Here is a 22,594-nt window from a genome sequence, read left to right as displayed (position 1 = left end):
AAAACTCTCTCTTGGTTCTGTGACCCTATTCTACCTTTTCAACTGCATGTTTCATGGCTAAAATGCCAAGACCGGCTATAGATCAACATATTATACTGTCAAATAAAAATAAGACAAGTTATTGTGATGGCAACATTCGTGATATGTATCTAATAATTTTGTGTTAGTATGTGCAGATTAATAATACTTAGCTGACACAAGTTACTGTAGTTTAAACTACTTTTATACAATACATCTCAAAACAGAGAAGGCACAACTAATCAATATCACATATGAAAAGGGGGATATTACTACTGATCCTCAGACATTAAAAAGATAAGAAACTATTATGAATTAATTTATGTCGAGTATTTAAATATTTAGTCAAAATGGATAAATTCCTAGAAAAACATAATTTAATAAACTGACTTAAGAAATAGAAAACAAGAGCTTCCCTGGTGGTGCAGTGGTTAAGAATCCACCTGCCAACACAACGGACACAGGTTCGAGCCCTGGTCCGGGAAGATCCCACATGCCTCAGAGCAACTAAGCCTGTGTGCCACAGCTACGGAGCCTGCGTTCTAGAGCCTGCGTGCCACAACTACTGAAGCCCATGTGCCTAGAGCCTGTGTTCGGCAACAAGAGAAGCCACTGCAATGAGAAGCCTGCGCACCGCAACGAAGAGCAGCCCCCGCTCACTGCAACTAGAGAAAGCCTGTGTGCAGCAACAAGGACCCAACGCAGCCAAAAAAAAAATAAATTAAAGAAATAAATTAAAAAAAAAAAAAGAAATAGAAAACATGCATTGATTTTTAACCACTAAAGAAACTGAATGAATAGTAAAAAATCTTCCCATATGAAACACTACAGGCCCAAATAGCTTCACTGGTAAGTGCCCAGTGATCATTTAAGGAAGAAATTATTCCAATACCAATTAATCTCTTACAGAGAATAGAAAAAAGGAAGCTACTTCAGCTCACTGTATAAGGCTAGCAAAATTTTGATACCTAAACTCAGCAGAACAACATAAGAAAGGAAAAGAAAATTATAGATCAGTCTTAATTGTGAACTAATAAATAAAAACAAAATCCAACAATATATAAAAAAGATAATATATCAGATCCAAGTTGCATTTACCCATAGAATTCAAGGCTGATTTAATATCAATAAAATTTATGACAAAAATAGAATAAGGGAGAAAAGATAAAATTCATTCATGAGAAAACTGTCAGCATACTAGAAATAGAAGACTTCCATAAAAATCTTTACAGTAAACATTGTACATGTTAGAAATAAAATTTTTAAAATATCATTAATAGGCTTCCCAGGTGGCACTGTGGTTGGGAGTCCGCCTGCCAATGCAGGGGACACGGGTTTGAGCCCTGGTCCGAGAAGATCCCACATGCCGCGGGAACAGCTAAGCCCGTGCGCCACAACTACTGAGCCTGTGCTCTAGAGCCTGCGAGCCACAACTAGTGAGCCCGCATGCTACAACTATTGAAGCCCACACACCTAGAGACCATGCTCCGCAACAAGAGAAGCCACCGCAACGAGAAGCCCACGCACTGCAACGAGAGAGTAGCCCCTGCTCGCCGCAACTAGAGAAAGCCCGCGTGCAGCAACGAAGACCCAATGCAGCCAAAAATAAATAAATAAAATAAATTTAAATAAATAAATTATATTAACAATAGCACTGTTATGCTAAAATATATGAAGTTGTGACAGTAAATCTAACACTGGATGAAAAGTCTCTACAGAATTAATTATAAAACTTTATAGAAAGTTATTCAATAAACGGTTACACCCTATGGTCATAAGGTGGAAGACTCACAATGTAAAGATGTCAATTAAATTAAAAATGATTGAAAGATTCAATGTAATCCTTGTCAGAATCATAAGGTTAGAAATTTTTTTTGGTGGAACTTTACAGGCTGATTCTAAAATGAATTTGGAAGTAAACAGCCAATACTCTCTTAAAAACATGAAGACTTATTATAAAACCACAATATTTCAAGTAGTGTGGTACATGTAGAGACAAAGACCAATCAAACAGAAGAGGGCCCAGAAAAAGAGACAAAACACAGAGATCCTTGATATACTTATGATAAGGTAGCACTGCTGAGCTTTTAAAATAATTGTTGCTAGCACAAAGATCAATGGAACAGGACAGAAAGCCCAGAAATAAACCCACGCACTTATGGTCAATTAATCTACAACCAAGGAGGGAAGAATATGCAATGGAGAAAAGACAGTCTCTTCAATAACTGGTGCTGGGAAAACTGGACAGCTACATGTAAAAGAATGAACATAGACCATTCTCTAACACCATATACAAAATAAACTCAAAATGGATTAAAGACCTAAATGTAAGACCAGATACTATAAAACTCCTACAGGAAAACATAGGCAGAACACTCTTTGACATAAATCATAGCAATATTTTTTTGGAGCTATCTCGTAGAGCAATGGAAACAAAAGCAAAAATAAACAAATGGGACCTAATCAAACTTACAGACTTTTGCACAGCAAAGGAAACCATAAACAAAACGAAAAGACAACCTACAGAATGGGAGAAAATATTTGCAAATGACGTAACCAAAAAGGGATTGATTTCCACACAGCTCATACAGCTCAATATAAAAAAAAAAAACAGGACACAATTGAAAAATGGGCAGGAGACCTAAATAGACATTTCTCCACAGAAGACATACAGATGGCCAGCAGGCATATGAAAAGATGTTCAACATGGCTAATTATTAGAAAAATGCAAATCAAAACCACAGTGAGGTATCACCTCACACAGATCAGAATGGCCATCACCAAAAAGTCTACAAATAGTAAATGCTGGAGACGGTGTGGAGAAAAATGAACCTCCTACACTATTGGTGGGAACGTAAATTGGTGCAGCCATTACGGAAAACAGTATGGAGGTTCCTCAAAAAACTAAAAATAGAACTACCATATGATCCAGCAATCCCATGCCTAAGCATATACCCAGAAAAAATGAAAACTCTAATTCAAAAAGATACATGCACCCCAATGTTCATAGCAGCACTATTTACAATAGTCAAGACATGGAAGCAACCTAAACGTCCACGGACAGATGAATGGATAAAGAAGATGTGGTATATATATATATATATATATATATATAGTGGAATATTACTCAGCCATATAAAAGAATGAAATAATGCCATTTGCAGCAACATGGATGGACACCTAGAAATTATCATACTAAGTGAAGTAAGTCAGACAGAGAAAGACAAATATCATATGATATCACTTGTATGTGGTATCTAAAAAAAAATACAAAGGAACTTATTTACAAAACAGAAATAGACTCACATACATACACAGGAAACAAACACACATATATAGAAAAGAAACTTATGGAAGGGGGGAGGGATAAATTAGGGATTTTGGATAAACAGATATATACTACTATATATAAGATAAATAACAAGGACCTACTATATAGCATAGGGAACTATATTCAAATATAGTTTATATATTCAAATATATTAAAATATCTTGTAATAACCTATAATGGAAAAGAATCTGAAAAAGAAAAAATATATATATATGTATAACTGAATCACTTTGCTGTACACCTGAAACACTGTAAATCAACTATACTTCAATTTTTAAAAAGGAGGAATAAAAGGAAAAAAACTGTTGCTGGAGAACTGGGCATCCATATGTTAAAAAATTAATTGGATCCCCACCTCAAATCATATACAAAAGTGCTTTCAGGTGGATCTAAGATTTATAGATGAAACAAAAAACAAGAAAGCTTTTAGACAATAATATAGGACTTCTTCAGTACCAAAGGAAAAAATTGATTATTTTGACTACTTAAAAAAAACAAAACTTTTCTTAAAAAGGACCATAGAAAAAAAGCCACAGAGTAGAAGATATTTGCAACATGTATCACTGAAAAAAAGACTAACATCCAGGATACATAAAGAACTCCTACATCAATGAGTACAAGATACATTCTAACAGAAAAATGGGCAAAAGACTTGAACAGGGACGTCACAGAAAGGAAATTTAAACGGCCAATAAATACGAATCTATCAATCCCATTAGTAATTAAGGATATGTAAATTTAAAACATAATGAAATATCATTATTCATCCACTAGATAGACAAAATTTTAAACTCAAGCAAGAATATAGAGTCAATGGAAAATCTCACACAATGCTGGCATCTGCTTAAGTTTAATATATTTATCCCAGTTAACTGGCAACTACAGAGACCCTAGAACAGAGATTATCAAATGTTAACATGCATCAAAATCACCAGGAGGGCTTGTTAAAATATACTGCTGGGCCCTGCCCCCAGAGTTTCTGATTCAGTAGGTCTGAGGTGAAGACTTAAACTGCATTTCTATCAAGTTCTCAGCTGATGCTGTAATGCTGTACCAGGGATCAAATTGAGAACCACTGTTCTAGAGAAATGCATGTGGTAGCTGTGTTCAAGATGCATGTGTAAGAATGATCCTGGATGGACTACTTTTAATAGTCAAAAACTAGAAACAACTGAAATGTCCATTAACAGTAGAATGGATAGACTGTGATATACTTGTAAAATTTAACACTATACAGTAATAAAAATGAACTAGCTACAAACAAAATGTATAAATTTCTCAAAATATTGAGAAAAAGAAAATACAGAGTATAACTTCATTTATATAAAGTTCAGAAACAGGCAAAACAAAAATACATATTTTTAGGGGTGCAGGCAGGTGCAATAACAATATATAAAAGTGCAATAAATTATCAGAAGAACGAGGATAATGAATATATTAGTAAGGCAGTGAACTGTGATAAGCAAAGGATACATGGGAATAGCCTGGGACACTGGAAATAACTCTAATTCTGGGATGCTGGCTTCTTAATTTTTTATTAAACTGTACTTTTATGCACTTTTTTGTTTCTTTTTTTATATTTCAAAATCAAAAATATTTTTAAAAATCTCATGAAACGTGTGTTGTCCATATTGGAAAAACCATCTTTACCAGAGATTCTTTACCTGAAATCTACAGACCCAATCTAAGAATGGCTTTTAGGGAGTCTGTGGACCCCTGAAATAGCAAACAAAATTATGCGTCTGAGCACATGCACAATACTATGAGGCACAGGTCCAAATCTTTCACTAGATTCTCAAGAGGTCTATAACCCCCAAAGTGTTAGGAACCACTAATCTGTACACTATGTAGACTGTCTGAAAACTTTATTATGAGGACTTTCCCCCTAGGTATTTAATGTTGATTTTATTTACATTACCAAAGCCACACAAGTCCTTCAAAAGAGTCTATAGATTTCTAACGTGGCCTTAAGAAGTGTTAAAAAGTTCAAGGTGAAAAAATGTGCAGATGTGGGAAAAACAGCAGAAATAATTGCTGTGCAGCAACAATACTTCTTGCTTCTCCAGTATGAGTTTTCTGCTGAATAATTTGTTTGTTCATTGATTAATTCATCATGTTTCACATTATGTGGAGAGACACAGCTTTATTTCTGGATGTCTGGAGTCCATGTGCTCAAACCACTGCATAATGCAGATGAACTGAAATGAACAATGAGGCATAATGTAACTATGGAGACTTAAAGGGGATGATGAAAGGAAAAAGAATACAAAATGATTAGAGGAAAAAAAGATATAATTCAAAGTAGAAGAAGGTTTTCTTGGGTTCTTTCACCAAGATATATTGATCTTATTGTTAGCAGGAATACGATAAGACTAAATAAATAACATATATATGTTCTCAATCCAATAGATCAAAGTGTGGAAATTACTTCAGCCCACTGACTGTACCACCTTTCACACCAGATGTTTTACATAAGATGCTGTTCACATTTCTGATCTTTCTAAATGTTACAATTATCAGGAACTAAAAGTATTCACACTACATGCAATGCTTTCTCAAAGTTTCAGAGCTCTTATTATTTTTCATATGTAAAAAAATTTTTAAACATGTTGCATAATCATATCTTTCACTACATCTCTAAACCCATCACCAGAAGTTACCTGATCCTTGCTACAAGGAGGAGGAGAGAAACTCTGTAGATATAAATGTTATTTCCAAAACTAGAATTACCTCAACATCCTTCATTACTACTTTTTTTCAATAATTAGTGACCCAATTCAGGGTCACTACTGAATTGGGCGATTGGGATTGACATGTATACACTGATGTGTATAAAATTTATGACTAATAAGAACCTGCAGTATAAAAAAACAAACAAAACAACTAACACTAAACTTTCATTGGGTTATTTGTATGGAAATATGTTAATATAAATGTTTCAGACATTACATGAAATTTCTAAATATCTTATATGTTCTGGTATAATGTTATAAGTCATAATCCTAGTTATTACTTTAAAATGTATATCTCAGAAATAACTAATTTTCTTGTCAACTGCATTATTATGAACTTCCATCAAATCTTTAACCGTGGTCATTTTTAAGTATTTTGTCATTTACAGACAGTTCTGGGTGTACTCTGATGCTTTTGCAAATATGTTCCTATAAAAGGGTTTCATCTTCAAGAAATTCATGGATAAGACTGACAAGTACAGGTTTCTGGTAACTGACTGTACTGCTGAACTGAATGAATAAGCATTTTCAGAACTCTAATGAAAAACTGATGAACTCATAAAAGTGCTAACAAAAGATCAAGATGAAAAAAAAAATTAATTACATGGGACTGAGTGAACTGATGAGGATGAGTATAATTTTTGTGACTTTCTGTTTGAATTAAAAAAAAAAAAAATCCCACAAGGACTCAGAGGCAAAGAATATACAAATCAATGTTCACTGCAAAGTAAAGGAGCCGCTACAGTGGAGGATTACTGGACTGAATGTCAATATTATGACATAGTATGAGTTGTGTTGTTTTGGTAATTGCAATCATTGTTGCTTTTGTTGTGGTCATCCATGTACAATGCTTGATGTCAGTCTATTTATCTCTTGTAAAAATAAAATACAATGTGTGTGTGTGAGAAAAAAAAAAATTAGTGACCCATAATACAGAACAGATTAAAACAAATCTCTAGCTCTGTTGGTTTCTGAGGAATATTATATTTGTGAACCTAAAGAAACTAAAGTGAGGAGTGATTTTTGGGCCTCTTTTTAGAATGCATTCTGATCACATGTTCATCACACACATATTCGTCTCTCCACTTAGGCATCTATAAGCAAGTTTTTAAAAAAGAACTTTTAGTTTCAAAGTCAACTCTTGCATTCTTGTAAAACAGCATGCATAAACAAAATCAGAATCATCATCCTCTTACATAAGGAAGGGAAATACATCAGAGAGAACAACTCATTGCAGTAATGTTTCTAAAATTCCATCAGGTGACTAGGGGGAATGGTTCCGTCATGTAGTAGAGAAAAAGATCAGTAGTACTTTCAGAATTTCTAAGAACACTGTAAAAACCTACTAAAATTCCAGTTTGTCAACTAGCTGATTGAACATGAGTTATTTTCAGAAGTCATGATGTAATAAATTGTATATGACATGGGTTTTACAAATACAAATGTGAGGTAGAATAAATTATCTGAAAAAGATGTTAATCCTTGAGCAAATCAATTTAATAATATAATACCTCCAACTGCTTAGTTAGAAAAACTTAATTTGGGAGATATCCATACAAATGGGAAAGTTTTAAAAATTCTGTTGAATCAGTACCTCAATATGATCCATTGCCTTCTGCCATACAGACTGCTTCTCCTCTGCACTGTGTCCAGGAATGGATAAGATATTGTGAATGTAGTTAAAGACTTCTTCCTGAAAAGCACAAGACAATATAATTCATTCATTCATTCACTCAAGCAATATTTAGTCACTATCTACTAACTGTACCAATCTTGGTAAATATCTGTTATTTGGAGATGGAAAACCATTTGGAGATAATTAACTGATGGACGACTGACTTAAAAGAGAAAGAGTAATTGTTTAAAGTTTAGGGTAGATTCTTAGAAGTTGCAAATCTGTTCCAATTAATGTTAGTCTCAATTTCATTAATCTAACAGCGAATATCATTCTTTTGCTTTGGTGGTCTCTGTCCACATTGCCAATTTCATCTCAAATCACTTTTGCCCTCACCCGTTATGCTCCACTTACAATGATCTAAGCTTCATTTATACGATCTCTATTCAGTTCCTTGAACAAGCCAAAAAATTTTCCCACCTCAAGATCTTTGCATATACTGTTCCTGATCCTGCAACATTTTTCTATTGGCTCTTGGCTTGACTGGCTTCTTCTCAAATTCCAAAACTCAGTTTTTAAGTCATTTTATCTGAGATTCCTTCCCTGGCTGCTCTGTATAAGTCAGTTTCCCCATTATCCTCTCATGTTGCACCCAGTTTCTCTAGCGCTCATCACAATTTGTAACTAAATATTTGTTTTCTTACTGTCCATCTCCATCACTAAACTATAAGTTATAAAATTACAGGAACTATATATCTGTTTTAATTATCAGTATATACTTGGCTAATAGCAGGCACTCAATGAAACCCTGCTGAATAATGAACAAAACTTTAAATCAGCAAACATATGTCCAAATATTTCTACTGAATAGTTACACCTACTGAATAGTTATTTCTTCTTGATAAGGGGAGGAGGGGGACTGAGTAAGAAAAAAGGGTAAAGCTATCTCTTAACTCACCTCTCTTAGGGGGTCACGTAAGTAGCAATCAATAATTTTGTCATATTGGTGTTCTCGTTCATACATAAATTCACAAATTTGATAGCTAGAACATAAAAGGAAAAACTTCAGTGTACCAAACAGGCAGGTGGTTATTGCTTATTGTTTCAAGACATTGCTCAGGCATAGAGGTTAGTATTAAGGAAATGAAAATAGTAGATGTGATTTCTATTGTTAAATGAAGTTATAGTACCTGCCATTCCTCTAAATATATGTTTAAGATGCTGCTGAATACTACGTTTATAAGAAATTTTCAAAGCTGGGTACAAAATAAATGTTAAAGCAACAATGTGACACATAAAAAATAGTTAATATATTACATATCAATATAATCAATTATATGAAATTTCCCTATTCAGAATTAAATATGTCAAATGAAATAGTCAACAAACTAAATAGTAGTGCTAACATATTGCATCTTATTTGCTACGTTAAATTCTGCATTGTTTATTATATGTATAGGATAACTGTCAAAAATCTATGAAATACCATGGAAATTTTAAGTTAAAAAAAACTACAATAATAAATCATAAGGCTGCTATTTCATTTTCACACTAAAATGTACAAGCACTTCAAATTTACTTGCTATTAATTTCTGCACATCTAACTAATTTCTAGACTTGAAAGGCAGAAACTTTTGCACCCAGGTTTTTTTTGTTGTTACATGCATAACTTTTCTTAAAAAAATGGCAATGCATAAATAAACTGGGCTTCAAGTTAGAGAAATATAATTTAATAGTTCTATGGGAACTAATACATGGCTTCAAGCAACTTACAATTCTGCCTTTTCTGCCATACGGATGAGCCGACTCTCTTCAAATTGAACTATGCCTCCAGCCTGCAGCAATTCTAAAGGACCTGAACATTTAACATAAATGAGTAAAAAAACCTCTTGGAATCTACTTTTATTTATTAGCTCTTTAAGGTCCATTCAGCCACAGAACCCTGCCCTTTTTTGCTTTTGTCTTATTACGTGCTGATGTTCAGTTTGGCTTTCATGTATCATACAAGGGATTAGACTGCCATTATAATGTTGATCATATTGTATTAAGTCTTACAAAAAGATAACATAATGCTTATTTCAAACATGGAAGGAATGCAAAAGTGTTTGCAAACAAAGCCTTATTAGAACACCTAACTGACCCTCCACTAAGCTAAAAACGTCCATATGTATTCTTTCAATAAGTGAATTTTTGTCTGGTGCCTTTACTGACTTATGGTTCTTTAAAACTGTTGCCACAGGTAGTATCCATGTTCACGTGTTAATGTTTCTAACTAAAACTTGGGTTTCTCACAGTATAGCATATTCAAAGGAGCTAAAAGGTGGAAACAACCCTAATGTCAATCAATGGATAAATGGATGAACAAAATATGGTATTACATATAATGGAATATTATTCATCCTTAAAAAGGAATGAAATTCTGACACATGCCACACATCGATAACCTTAAAAACATTATGCTAAGTGAAATAAGTCACAAAAGGACACACAATGTATAATTCCACTTATACGAGGCACCTAAAGTAGTCAAATTCACAGAGACAGAAGGTTTAATAGTTGCCAGGGTGCTGGGGAGGGATAACGATGACTTACTGTTTAATGGGTACAGAGTTTCAGTTTGGGACTATAAAGTTCTGGAGACAGATGGTGGTGATGATTGCACAACAGTGAGATTATATTTAATGAGAATTGTACACTTAAAATGCTTAAAATGACAAATCGTATTGTGTATATATATTTGACCACAATAAAAAAAACAAAGAAAAATGCTGGGGTTCATATAATTAATCTTTACCACACTAAGTAGCTGAATAAAAAAAGGTGACTAGGATGTTGAGATATCAATATTTTAAAATAAACCTGAAATATAATAGAATCACTACATAGTCATTAGAGCAATATGAGAAAGCTCTCTCCTATATTTAAGTTCAAGATCCAGAGTAACATGCCCTTTCTCAGAACTCCAGGAAACCATTTAACAAAGTATTTTTCTAACACAGGAAATTGATTACTTTCAAGTCAAATTTTTTTTAAAAGGCAGAAAAGAAATAAAACCTATCCTACCTTTACACTTCAGAACTCTAATTTAATCCATTTTGAGTATTATAATGTACTGCTATATAGAGCAATGATAGCGTGAACCCACCTGCTAGAAGCCTCAGTTTGGAATAACATAATCAACTGCCATTGCTGGAGCCAGTCTGAACCAACTTACTGAGCTGAAACTGACTGTTAACTTTTCAGGAATTTTGTAAGCCGGTGGTTAAATACAGGCATTGTTAAAAATTAAATTATATAAACCTACAATTAAATAAATTAAAAGTGAAGGTAGTCAATACCCACACTCACCACTTCCTAATTATTTTACTACATTTTACTGTGTATGCTCTCAAGGTTAGTTACTGTAGCCATATCTGTATGGTGGAAATATTACATAAGTGTGTGGTATGGTGCATCTCTCCCCAATTCCATGTGCCAGGTGACATCATGCTGGTAGACTGAAGTCAGCCATGGTGGGAATACTTACACCATGGAAACCGGCAAATGCTGTAAATCAGGGCTTGTTACATTTTCAAAGGGTTATAAAACAAACAAACAAAGAAGAATACGTGACAGAGACTATATGTGACCCATAAAGCCTAAAATATTTACTCTCTGGTCCATTACAGAAAAAGCGTGCCTATTTCTGGTTAAGAAAGTGATGGAGATAATGTTAATAAGATAGTCAAACTTAAAAGTGTGCATGTCAGAGACATTACACTATAAATAGCACAAAAAAATTAAGGAATTATTTTCCAGTATTCAAAAACTGTTATCCGATTCAGCAAAGAAGTCACAACACTGATGAATGAAGTTCTGACATGCTTTCACTGTTGCACTTTCATCTTATTCACTTTAATAAATGAAAACATCAACCAACGTTCATATCAGTGCGAACCAGTTGTTAAACTTTTATCAGCATACCACTGGAAAATATTCAAATATATTGCATAAACAAATTTTGATATATGACAAACAGTACAAGAGAAAGAGTGCTGGATTAGAAGGGAAGGAATTGAGTTCTAATCTCATTTATGACCTTGAGCAATTTACTTCATCAGTTTTCTTTCTATTTTCTAAAATGAGTTGGGGAAAAAACCCCAGATAAGCCCAAAGGGGACTCCCAATAATAGATTACTACATTATGATTACTTTTAAAGGTTTGGCTTTTACATTTAGGTTTGGTTTTTATTTTTGTTTTATTTAGTAATTTACATAAGAAGTTTTTATCATTTTATATAGCAACACCATGCACAACATGTTTCACTTTTCCTGCCAATAGAGAAATAGGGGCAAAATGAGGGATCCACATTACTATTTGTATTCAGTATAATTTAAGAGACAATCATAATTTTAGCAGCTGTTCTCTTCCCTAAGACAGTCTGCAGCAGTCACGGGGCCACAGCTGTGCAGAGAAAGGGTTCGCTGTTGTGATCCTATATTCTTTATCTGAGTCTCAACCTCTGGCCTGGCATATATTACCATAAAAAAATCAGCATAGCTCTCAAAGCACTTAATTTTTGTAGCTTACTTAGCTGACAAAGTCTTGCTATCAATTTTATCAATTTTAAATAGACTGCCTCTCTTAGTACTCACAATTACAATGGGTACGCTTTTAAGAAATCCTACTCCTAGAAAGGACCCTCAAGAAAGTGGCTAAGTAGAAAGAAGTGGTAATCAATTTCTTTCTCACAGTGATTAGTGGAGAGACAGATGGATTCTTGTCTCCAGAAATGTTGAGCACTAGTGCAGTGGCACTCCCAAAAGCTGAGTGTTCCAATACTCAGGATCCTGAAGCCTTTCTGGTTCACGGCCATAGCAACTAGAAGTGGTTACCAGCTTAATGACACTGGTGGAATGCAGCATACAACAGGTGCCAACCGTTGCTCATGAAGGAGAAGGATAAAGTTTATATTCTCTCTGATGTCATGTTGAATGCAAGACAGGTCCAGTCTGCCTAGGAATTTAGTTTGATTGAGGCTCAAACTAACAACCATCCACACTATTTTCTGGTTGCCACTGTCTAGCTTAGTATTAGGGTTTGGCACAAGTCATTTTCCCCTTATGTCTAGTGAGGTCTAGTACAGAAAGGTTCTTTCTGGCTTACTCTGTCTTCTTTCCCATTCTTTAGCAAGATGAGTTCCAGTAGTTCATACCTGCTGTCTTTCTGAGTGTCGGGAGTCATCGTCAGGACTACAGAGGAATTCAAGGACCTGGTCAAAGAAAAGGTATTTTTTTAATTGGATACCAGCATGCATGCCACACCACTGTCATAATGAAAACCATTACTACCCTTTCTATATCACCAATTCATTCACACTCGGCTCAACGAACACCACAGGTATATGGTATCTTCTCAACTGATTGGCCTAGTAGATGACACAGCAGGCTTCAGGTATGCTAACAATTTAATATATACCTTATACACATTTCTTTGCTGTTTAGAAACATGACTGGAAGCCAGCATCATCTATATACCTTAACTTTAAGATCCTCAATACCGTGGACCACACAAAGCATGGACTTTGGAGTCAGGCCACTTGAATTTGAATCCTAACCTTATTAACACTTAACAACAATATTTATTGCTAATAATAACACTTATTAAGTATGACCTTGGATGAGTGACTTAACCTCTCCAGGTTTTAGTTTCCTCATCTGCAAAATGGGAGTAATAACTATACCAATTTCAGAGCTACTGGGAGTACGGAGTTAATACATACATATAAAACTTTGGAACAGAGCATGGCACTATGAAGTGCTCAATAAACGCTGGTCATTATTAGCAACTTTCTCCAGATAAAAAGTATTTTCTTTGCCACCTGTGGCTTTGTGGAGATATTTAACTGGGATTAGGAAATACCTTCACAGTTAAAGTCATTTGTAAGTAAATTCAGATTTTCTAAAAGTAATCTCTCCTCCAGATGCTCACCATCATAGTCTTACTACCAGTGAGATGGGTGATTATTAAACTGAAAAATTCTTAAGCCAAGAATTCTAGGCAATTTAGAAAAACAGAATAATTGGGAGAACAGAATCTATGTAAACCAATCTCCACAAACCATACTCCCATGATACCAAGTTACTAGGCAGTCATACTACCCAAACACAACATTAAAAAAAAAAAAAAAAACTAATTTAGATCCAAACTGAAAGGTGAAAAAGCTTCTATCTGGTAAGACACTTACCCAATAGGCTATTATATTAAGAAACCATGTAATCCAGTGAATTTTTCTACGAACAGTAAATAAAAACAATTCTAGTTCTTATGGTTAAAGACACTCACCTGATCAAAAAGGGTTCTGTTTACAAACAAGGTATTGTCAGGCTTTGCAAGCTGCCGGGCAAGGAAGGTAAAGAGACACCCTACTTGTGAGGGAGTAAAATCTGAATTCTCCACCATAACCTGATGAGCAAAAGAGACCATTTATTCAATATGCCATCTGGTTTGACACAGAAAAATAAATAATTAGAAGCTGGGGGACGCCTCAGTACTAAAGACTCAAAGATTCTTTTATTGGCTATGTAACAACTGAGTTCAATACCATTTAGAGAAGGGGCACAACTACTTGCACACCCTGAAAGCATTTTAGTAATTTTTGGCATAATTTTAGGCACAAGTTGGATAAGAACTGAACTGTTAGAGAGGTGGATTTCAAAGAAATATTAATCATGTTTCCCTCTTGAATTCTTTTTTTTTTTTTTTTTAATGAAATCTTCTTTATTCGTTTATTTATTTTTAGCTGTGCTGGGTCTTCGTTTCTGTGCAAGGGCTTTCTCTAGTTGCGGCGAGCGGGGGCCACTCTTCATCGCGGTGCGCGGGCCTCTCACTGTCGGGGCCTCTCCTGTTGCGGAGCACAGGCTCCAGACGCGCAGGCTCAGTAGCTGTGGCTCACGGGCTTAGTTGCTCCGCGGCATGTGGGATCTTCCCAGACCAGGGCTCGAACCCGTGTCCCCTGCATTGGCAGGCAGATTCTCAACCACTGCGTCACCAGGGAAGCCCTCTCTTGAATTCTTAAAAGAGAATCTAAAGTTAATTTAAATTAAAAGTAATCTTATTAAAAAGTTGTCCACCAACACAGGAAGAAGGGAGTTGCTCTGGGGTTTAAAAGTAAGATAACTTGAGAGTGAAAGTATCCCAGAAAAGAACTCAGCCAGCCCACGAAAAAATGAAGTGAACGGCTTCTGCCTTGTCTATAAGCAGTTTGTTGAACAGATGGTTTCATATAACAGGCTCTTCGCAACCACACACAGTTACCAAGTCATAATCAGTCCTCTGATTTAAGTGACCTCTCATCTCCTGAGTACCTACTACTATGAGTAAGATGCTATGGTAGAAGCCTTCAAGGGAATTATGAACCAGAAGGCAAGGTGAGACAGGTAAACAACTCTTAAATAAAAAGCATAATGTGATCAATCAGCACTATTATAAAGGAACAAATGACTACGGAAGCACAGTGGGAGAAATTTAGTTCAACTGGTTAGAGAAGAAATTTGAAAAAAAAAAAGAGAAAACTAGCTTTTAAACTAAGCTTTAACGCCCACGTGGAACCCATGACAGGGGGAAATGTCAGGAGAAAGAGCAGCCCAGGCAGAGAGAAGAGTAGGGGCAAAAGCATGAACACAGGAAAATACAAGTTTGTCTGGAGAAACTGTGTTTCATTAGAATGCAGCAGCATGCATGAGGAGGGAGAAATTAGATCGAAAGGAAAGATGAGGCCTCTAATGTCATTCTAAGGAATGTAGAATTTATTCCACCAAAAACTGAGGAGTTTCTAAAGGGGCAATGAGGAGAGCTGATCATGATCAGCACTGTGCTTAAGAAAATTACCCCATCAGCAGTGTTTAGGATTAAATAACAGAAGCAAGAGATAAAAGGTAGAGAGACCAAGATGCATGTGATTTCAGGGGTCCAAGGGAGAGACAGAGGGGTTCAGAACAATGCAGTGATAATGAACAGGGAAGGAGAAACAGATGCAAAAGACACTGCAGAGAGAGGAGACAGGGCAAGTATTCACATGTGTGGAAACATGTGGCTAAAGGAGGAATGAAAAATGGCAGGTCTTGAGCCTGACAGGCAGGGAGGAGAATAATGCCATTAACAAAGAGGGAGAATGCAAAAGTATGGGAAGGAAGACCAGGTATTGTTTTGGACTAGATGAATTTATGGAGGCAACTCTAAAACAAATTAGGGAATAGTACCCCATCTCACCTAGAGAAAAGTCCTAAGTTCCCTCCTTTCATTTTCCGTTCAAAGATAAAGTATAAGATTTCTCCTATAAAGCATTCCCTTGGGGCCGAGCTTTTAGCCTACCTTTTCTTACTTTGCTAAGCACTATGTCCCTTGCTTTTTTTTACCATGCCTGCTTTTAATCCAGCAGTCACAGCTTGCTCAAGTGCATAATTAATCATTACTAGAGTATGAGGAGATTTCAAGTTGTAATCTGTGTGTGTATCTAAATTCCAATTTATAATATTCAAAGAGCTTTCTATAGCTTTAAAATACCCAGTCATCACTCTCTTTCAGTGTGCAGGTCCTTTCCTAGGACCCAACTCTCAGGGCCCAACTAGTGCCCTTCTCTGATTTTAGCTCTTCCTTTTGCTCTGAAGTGTAATTTTAACTATCTGATCCTAGAAACACCTTCAAAGGAAACAGTTCTAACTCACAGCCCATTCCCTTGCCACCTCAGCAAGTTATCATCCTAGAAATTTTAGCTTCTTTTCATTCCCTCTCTGACTGATTTCAGAGACCATGCTTACAAAATTTTCTGAGCAATCTTATAAAAAGTCACAAATTAACAGCTTTCCCCCTCTATATCTGCAGCCATTCAGCACCCATGATAATGCCTGAGGTTTGATGCTCACTCACCTGTTCTCTGGTCCTTGCCTATGCTCCCTCAGAAAAACACTTTAACAAATGAGTACAACTCTATCACCAGAAATGAGAAAATAATCTCAAAAGTTCATTCTTCATTGACCCTACGTAAATACTATCAAAACAACATACAAGATGCAGCCACTATGGAAAACAGTATGGAGGTTCCTTAAAAAAACTAAAAATAGAGCTACCAGATGAGCCAGCAATCCCACTCCTGGACATGTATCTGGAAAAAATGAAAACTCTAATTTGAAAAGATACATGCACCCCAATGATCACAGCAGCACTATTTACAATAGCCAAGACACGGAAGCAACCTAAGTGTCCACCAACAGACAAATGGCTTTAGAAGATGTGGTTTATATACGTAACGGAGTATTACTCGGCCATAAAAAAGAATGAAATAATGCCATTTGCAGCAAACATTGATGGAACTAGAGAATACTATACTTTAGTGAAGTAATCCAGAAAGACAAATATTATATGATATCACTTATATGTGGAATCTAAAAAATAATACAAATGAAGAGATTCACAGACATAGAAAACAAACTTACGGTTACCTATGGAAAAAGGGGGGGGAGGGGTCAATCAGGATTATGAGGTCAATGGATACAAACTACTATACATAAAACAGATAAGCAATAAGAATTTACTGTATAGCACAGAGAACTATATTCAGTATCTTGTAATAACCTATAATGGAAAATAACCTGAAAAAAATATATATATATATAAAAACTGAATCACTTTGCTGTACACCTGAAACTAACACAATATTGTAAATCAACTCTACTTCAATTAAAAAATATATATATACAAGAGCACAATTCACCAACAGTAGGAGTTTAAGTACTTCATGGAGCTTTATTTCCTTCATTTGGATCATTCTTCCAACTTAGTACAGTTTTTATTTTTATTTTTTTTAAATTTATTTATTTTTATTTATTTTATTTTTGGCTACGTGGGTCTTCGTTGCCTGCGTGTGGGCTTTCTCTAGTTGAGGCGAGCGGGGGCTACTCTTTGTTGCAGTGCGCCAGCTTCTCATCGCGGTGGCTTCTCTTGTTGCGAAGCACGGGCTCTAGGTGTGCGGGCTTCAGTAGTTGTGGCTCATGGGCTCAGTAGTTGTGGCTCATGGGCTCAGCAGTTGTGGCTCGTGGGCTCAGTAGTTGTGGCTCGTGGGCTCTAGAGTGCAGGCTCAGTAGTTGTGGCACACGGGCTTAGCTGCTCCATGGCATGTGGGATCTTCCCAGACCACGGCTTGAACCCGTGTCCCGTGCATTGGCAGGTGGATTCTTAACCACTGCACCACCAGGGAAGTCCCTTAGTACAGTTTTAAATTCAAATTCTAATTCAATCAACTTGCAAACATTTCTTGAACATTTACCAGGTTGCAGGCATTATGCTGGACATATTTCTGTTTCTGGGCATGTTAAAACAATGACCAAAGAAAAAAAATCCTTACAGTTGCTATCTACAGGAAATTCATTCCAGGTAGGAAAATATACATGTAAACGATTACTATAGTGTGCCAAGTGTAGCATGAAGTGTTACATGAACACAGAGAAGGGGCAATAATCAAACTGGAAGTGTGAGACAGGGTTCTAAAAGTGTCTCATGGATGATATTTGAGTTATGTCTTGGAAAAATGGCTAGGAATTTGCCAGGCAGGGAAAGGGAAAGAAAGGCATGGTGGGATAAAGAAAACTCACACAAAGAACATAAGCTGTAAAGGTGACACAGAAAGTTCACTGAATTCCAACAATTTAAAACTGTTGAGAAGGAGTCCCCTTGGTGGCCTAGTGGTTAGGATTCTGGGCTTTCACTGCCGTGGCCCAGGTTCAATCCCTGGTGGGAAACTGAGATCTTGCAAGCTGATGCAAGTGTGGCCAAACAAAACAAAAACAAAATAACAAAAACAAACCAAAAAACAAAACTGTTGAGGAGTTCATAATACAGAATGGTGGTGGGGGGTGGTGGTGGTGGTGGTGAGGAGGGTCAGAGAGGGGAGCGGTTATAGAGAAGTAGTCAGGGACCAGAAAATATAGAAGCATCTTGGATGTCGTGTTAAACAGTTTAGATGGGTATGGCAGAAACTAGTACTTGTGCTCCAACATCTGTTCCTTCCTTCTAATTTAGAAACAGAACTCCTCATTTTTAGCTAAACACATGGCCACTCACAAAATAGAGTACATTTCTCAGTCTCTCTTAGCATCTAAGGGGCCATATATCTAAGTTCTGATCAACATGATATAAGCAGAATTGCAGTACACAACTTCTAAAAAATTTTCTGAAAGAAAGAGAACACTTTCTTCTTCATCTCTTTCTGCATTCAGGCTGGCTAGAATGCAGAGGTGATGGCTGGAGCCTCAGCAGCCATTTTGGACCAAAAGACACAAACCACATACTAAGAATAACAGCAGTAAGACAGAAGGAATGTACATCACTGATAAGTTTGTGAAGCTACTCTACTAGATCAGGTTGCCTACCCTCCAGACTTATAGGAGAAAACTAAATTTCCATAACAAGCTATTATTATTTTGAACTTTCTCTCACAGCAGAACTTAATTTCAACTGAGCCAAGGGGGAGCCATAGAAGAATATTAGGTAGAGGAGAGGTAAGATCATGAATTAAAGAAGGACAAGAATAAGACCATTTGGGAAGGTATTTTGGAAATCTAGGTGAATATTCTCCATACTAGCCACCTGGATCAAACTGGCATTATTTGGGAGCTTAGCAATTCTATTCTCTTATTCATCACTGCCTATCTTACAAGGTCAATAAATAGCTCAAATGAGATCATGTATATAAATGAGCTTTGAAAATTATGAAGAACTATTATAAATGTAATTAATGCATTAATGTTATGCACAACTAGAGAATATTTTAATTTTAGTCTCTTGTCCAAAATAATCTAAAAGTTACTAAGAGGATGAAATCTCCATTTTATAGCCAAATGAACAGAACGAAAATTCTAAGCTTTCAACTACAAGAAGAAACTGGCATGGCTGAAGCTGTGCAGATGGACAGAAAAAGAATCATTCACTAGCAACAGTATGAATCTCAAAATAGCTTTCAACTGAATCTAGTTAGATTTAGATTGGGATGATCATCTCTGTGTGCCTCAAATCATTCTTAAGTGTCACCGTCATCTCAGTTCCATGGCAAAACTATGTATGGCACTACCTTAGCAACACAGTGGTGTTGGTATGAGACAGAAGGAGACTCTTCACATTAATTATTTCTCAAAGCATTCTGAAGTTAGTCTCCATTACTGAATGTAATCATACTAATATAGGAATTATCACAATATGTATTTCTCAAGAGTAGCACTCTGTAGCTGAGATACATTATATTTTTTGAATGAATGCTTTGTCTTCAAAAGCTGAATAAAGTACTAAGACATCATAATAAAATTTTTAAATGATTGCAACATATTACTTTATTAAACAAGAATATTTTGGAGCCTGCTATCAAATAATTCAGTTTTCTTAATATAAACATCAATACAAAGACATGTACTCTTTGAATACTTACTTTCAACAAAATATCCACAATACGTTGTTGATATTCTACAGCTTGCTTGTCATTTTTAAAATCTTCAAAAGTCTGAAAGGGAAAAAGAAATTTTAAAAAAGTAAGTATTATTTGGAAATTTTAGAAGGAAACATGATATTAAATTCTTGTTAATAGTCAGGTAAACTCCAAATAAGGTAACCACTCCTCATCAGGTTTTTCCTGATATACCTTTAATAAGTTATTTTTAGTGAGTTAAACAGAAAGCTACAGTATTCAATATTGCATAGCATTCTGAATAAATAAAAAGTATAAACATATAGTGATTATTATATAGCCAAAAAGTGACTCAGGAAAGGAAGGCAAAGTTTACAGGCAACAAAAAAGAAAGAACACTAATGGCAAGAGGCAATTTGTGAGCAAGGGTTTGAAAAGGATGAAATACATGTTACATGCTCAGCCATCATTCCGTCCATGCTATTTGGAAATAATAACTGAAATACAGTTTGTTAACTGTCATGAAAAATAATTTTCATGATTTCCATGACAACTTGGAAAAAATGATGCTCAACAATAGATATTTTTAAAAATTATTACGGTAAAACTGTCACAATGCTAAAAACCTCAAGGATACATACAATGAACAGGCATTCTATTTTCAAAACACTGCCAAGTACAGCATTTTTGATTTTATGCCCCTGCTCAAGTACAGCCAAATATATTTTGAATAGAACATGCACCCACGTATATGACAGCACCAGATTCTGAAAATACCTAGAAGCTCCAGGATGCATATATGAAGAAATTGAAATTATATTCACTATAAAAAAATTTAAATGAAAATATTTACTGAATAATAAGAATGATAAAAGACTTGAAGATCTGCCTATGGTTTTCACTTAGCACATTTGGCCCTTAGTAATGTTTAAATCCACACAGCAATAATTTACTGCTTACGATCCTGAAGCAAAAAAATAGACTACATATTGTCCCAATAGATTAATAAAGAATTTCAAAGACACAAACTTTCAAGACTACATCATAGTTACATTCAAACCAGAATACTTGCTGTTCTTTAAATGGGCCCTGAGCTTCCCGAGCTTCTCCAAAGTACTTCGGCTCGTGCTGTTCTCTTACTAGCATGTCCTTCCTTCCCTTTTCTTGTCTGACACACAGTAAGCACTTAAAACAACGACTACTGATTTGTCCAGTTAATTACAGAGGAAAATAAAATCTTTAAAAAAAATTTCTTCTTCAACTAGAATCCTTTGCTGCCAGTTAGTTAAGAAAAGCTTAAATGAGTTACCTAGGGGACTTGTAGGAACTCTTAATCTGGAAAGTTCAAACAGAGGGTATTTTGATGCTTACACGGGTTAAATATGGCCTGGCCTGAAGACAGAAAGATGGTCTAGAAAGTCTCTCAGTTCTAAGGTTTATGAGAACAACAAACACGCACACACTCACACAAATGCACACACCCCCTTCCCAGGGCGTGTGGCCAAAATGAGATGTCACTCTGCCGTCACAGAGACAAGGTACTATCTGCTAATACAACTGCTATTCAGCTAAACACAAAACCACGGAGAATTAACATATGTATTAAACAACTACAGCATTGACAGCAAGTAAAAAAGAATTTCCGTATCCACTTTCCTTTTGGCAGCATGTATTCACTGCTTTGAAACACATATTGCAAGTTTACTTCTGTAAACATAATTAAGTGGTGATATACTTTCTTATGAATGTTGTGATACACATAATGACATATTTTGATTGTAGTTAACAGCTGCCACCAAAATGGCACATTTATGTTAAAACATTATCATTCCACAAAGATGCTTCTAATTATACAATGCTTGTTAGAGGAATAACATGCAAAGATGTCCTAATGGAGAATGACACGGTTTGTGAAGTGCAAAGGTAGACCTAAAATTCAAGTCCAAAGTCACCTGTGAATTTGGTCATACAAACTTCTTTCTGTAGTCCTTTAAAAACTATTATAGGGTTTCTGTAAGATAATGATAGTTGGCTAAAGCCTGATCCAGGGGTCAAGAAACATTCTCTGTAAAGGGCCAGAGAGAAAATATTTTAGGCTTTGTGGGCTACATGTGGTTTGTACGACACAGTCTTCTTCTGTTTTTATAACCTTCAAAAATAAAAAATAAAAAAAATACTCTTTTGGTAATTGCAATCATTGTTGCTTTTGTTGTGGTCATCCATGTACAATGCTTGGTGTCAGTCTATTTATGTCTTGTAAAAATAAAATACAGTGTGTGTGTGTGTGAATAAAAAAAAAAAAAAAAAAAAAAAAAAAAAAAAATACTCTTAGCTCACACAAACCAGAGGCCAAATGGAGCTGGATTTGGTCTACAGACTGTGGTTTGTGAACCCCTGACCTAACAGCTTCACACATCTCCCAATAAGATACGTGTATGTAGAAAAGAACAAAAAGAATCACCCACAA

The 22,594-nt window shown here is 35.6% G+C and overlaps 1 protein-coding gene across 1 annotated transcript in view; it reads right to left on the bottom strand.

Moving 5' to 3' along the window:
- The window catches only part of VPS8 (VPS8 subunit of CORVET complex), a 280,105-nt gene that overhangs the window by 131,303 nt on the left and 126,208 nt on the right, over window positions 1-22,594 (bottom strand). The window contains exons 29-34 of the mRNA XM_036850709.1: window positions 20,152-20,223; window positions 14,022-14,141; window positions 12,892-12,948; window positions 9,470-9,582; window positions 8,655-8,739; window positions 7,676-7,774 (exon numbers count right to left, since the gene is read on the bottom strand). Coding sequence (XP_036706604.1) covers window positions 7,676-7,774; window positions 8,655-8,739; window positions 9,470-9,582; window positions 12,892-12,948; window positions 14,022-14,141; window positions 20,152-20,223 — 546 coding nt within the window. The remainder of the gene's footprint in view (window positions 1-7,675; window positions 7,775-8,654; window positions 8,740-9,469; window positions 9,583-12,891; window positions 12,949-14,021; window positions 14,142-20,151; window positions 20,224-22,594) is intronic.

The sequence above is a fragment of the Balaenoptera musculus genome, chromosome 4 (genome assembly GCF_009873245.2).
Source record: "Balaenoptera musculus isolate JJ_BM4_2016_0621 chromosome 4, mBalMus1.pri.v3, whole genome shotgun sequence".
Classification (NCBI taxonomy): Eukaryota; Metazoa; Chordata; class Mammalia; order Artiodactyla; family Balaenopteridae; genus Balaenoptera; species Balaenoptera musculus.
The sequence above is the reverse complement of the archived record's forward strand: the minus strand, read 5'-3'. Positions and strand labels throughout refer to the sequence as shown.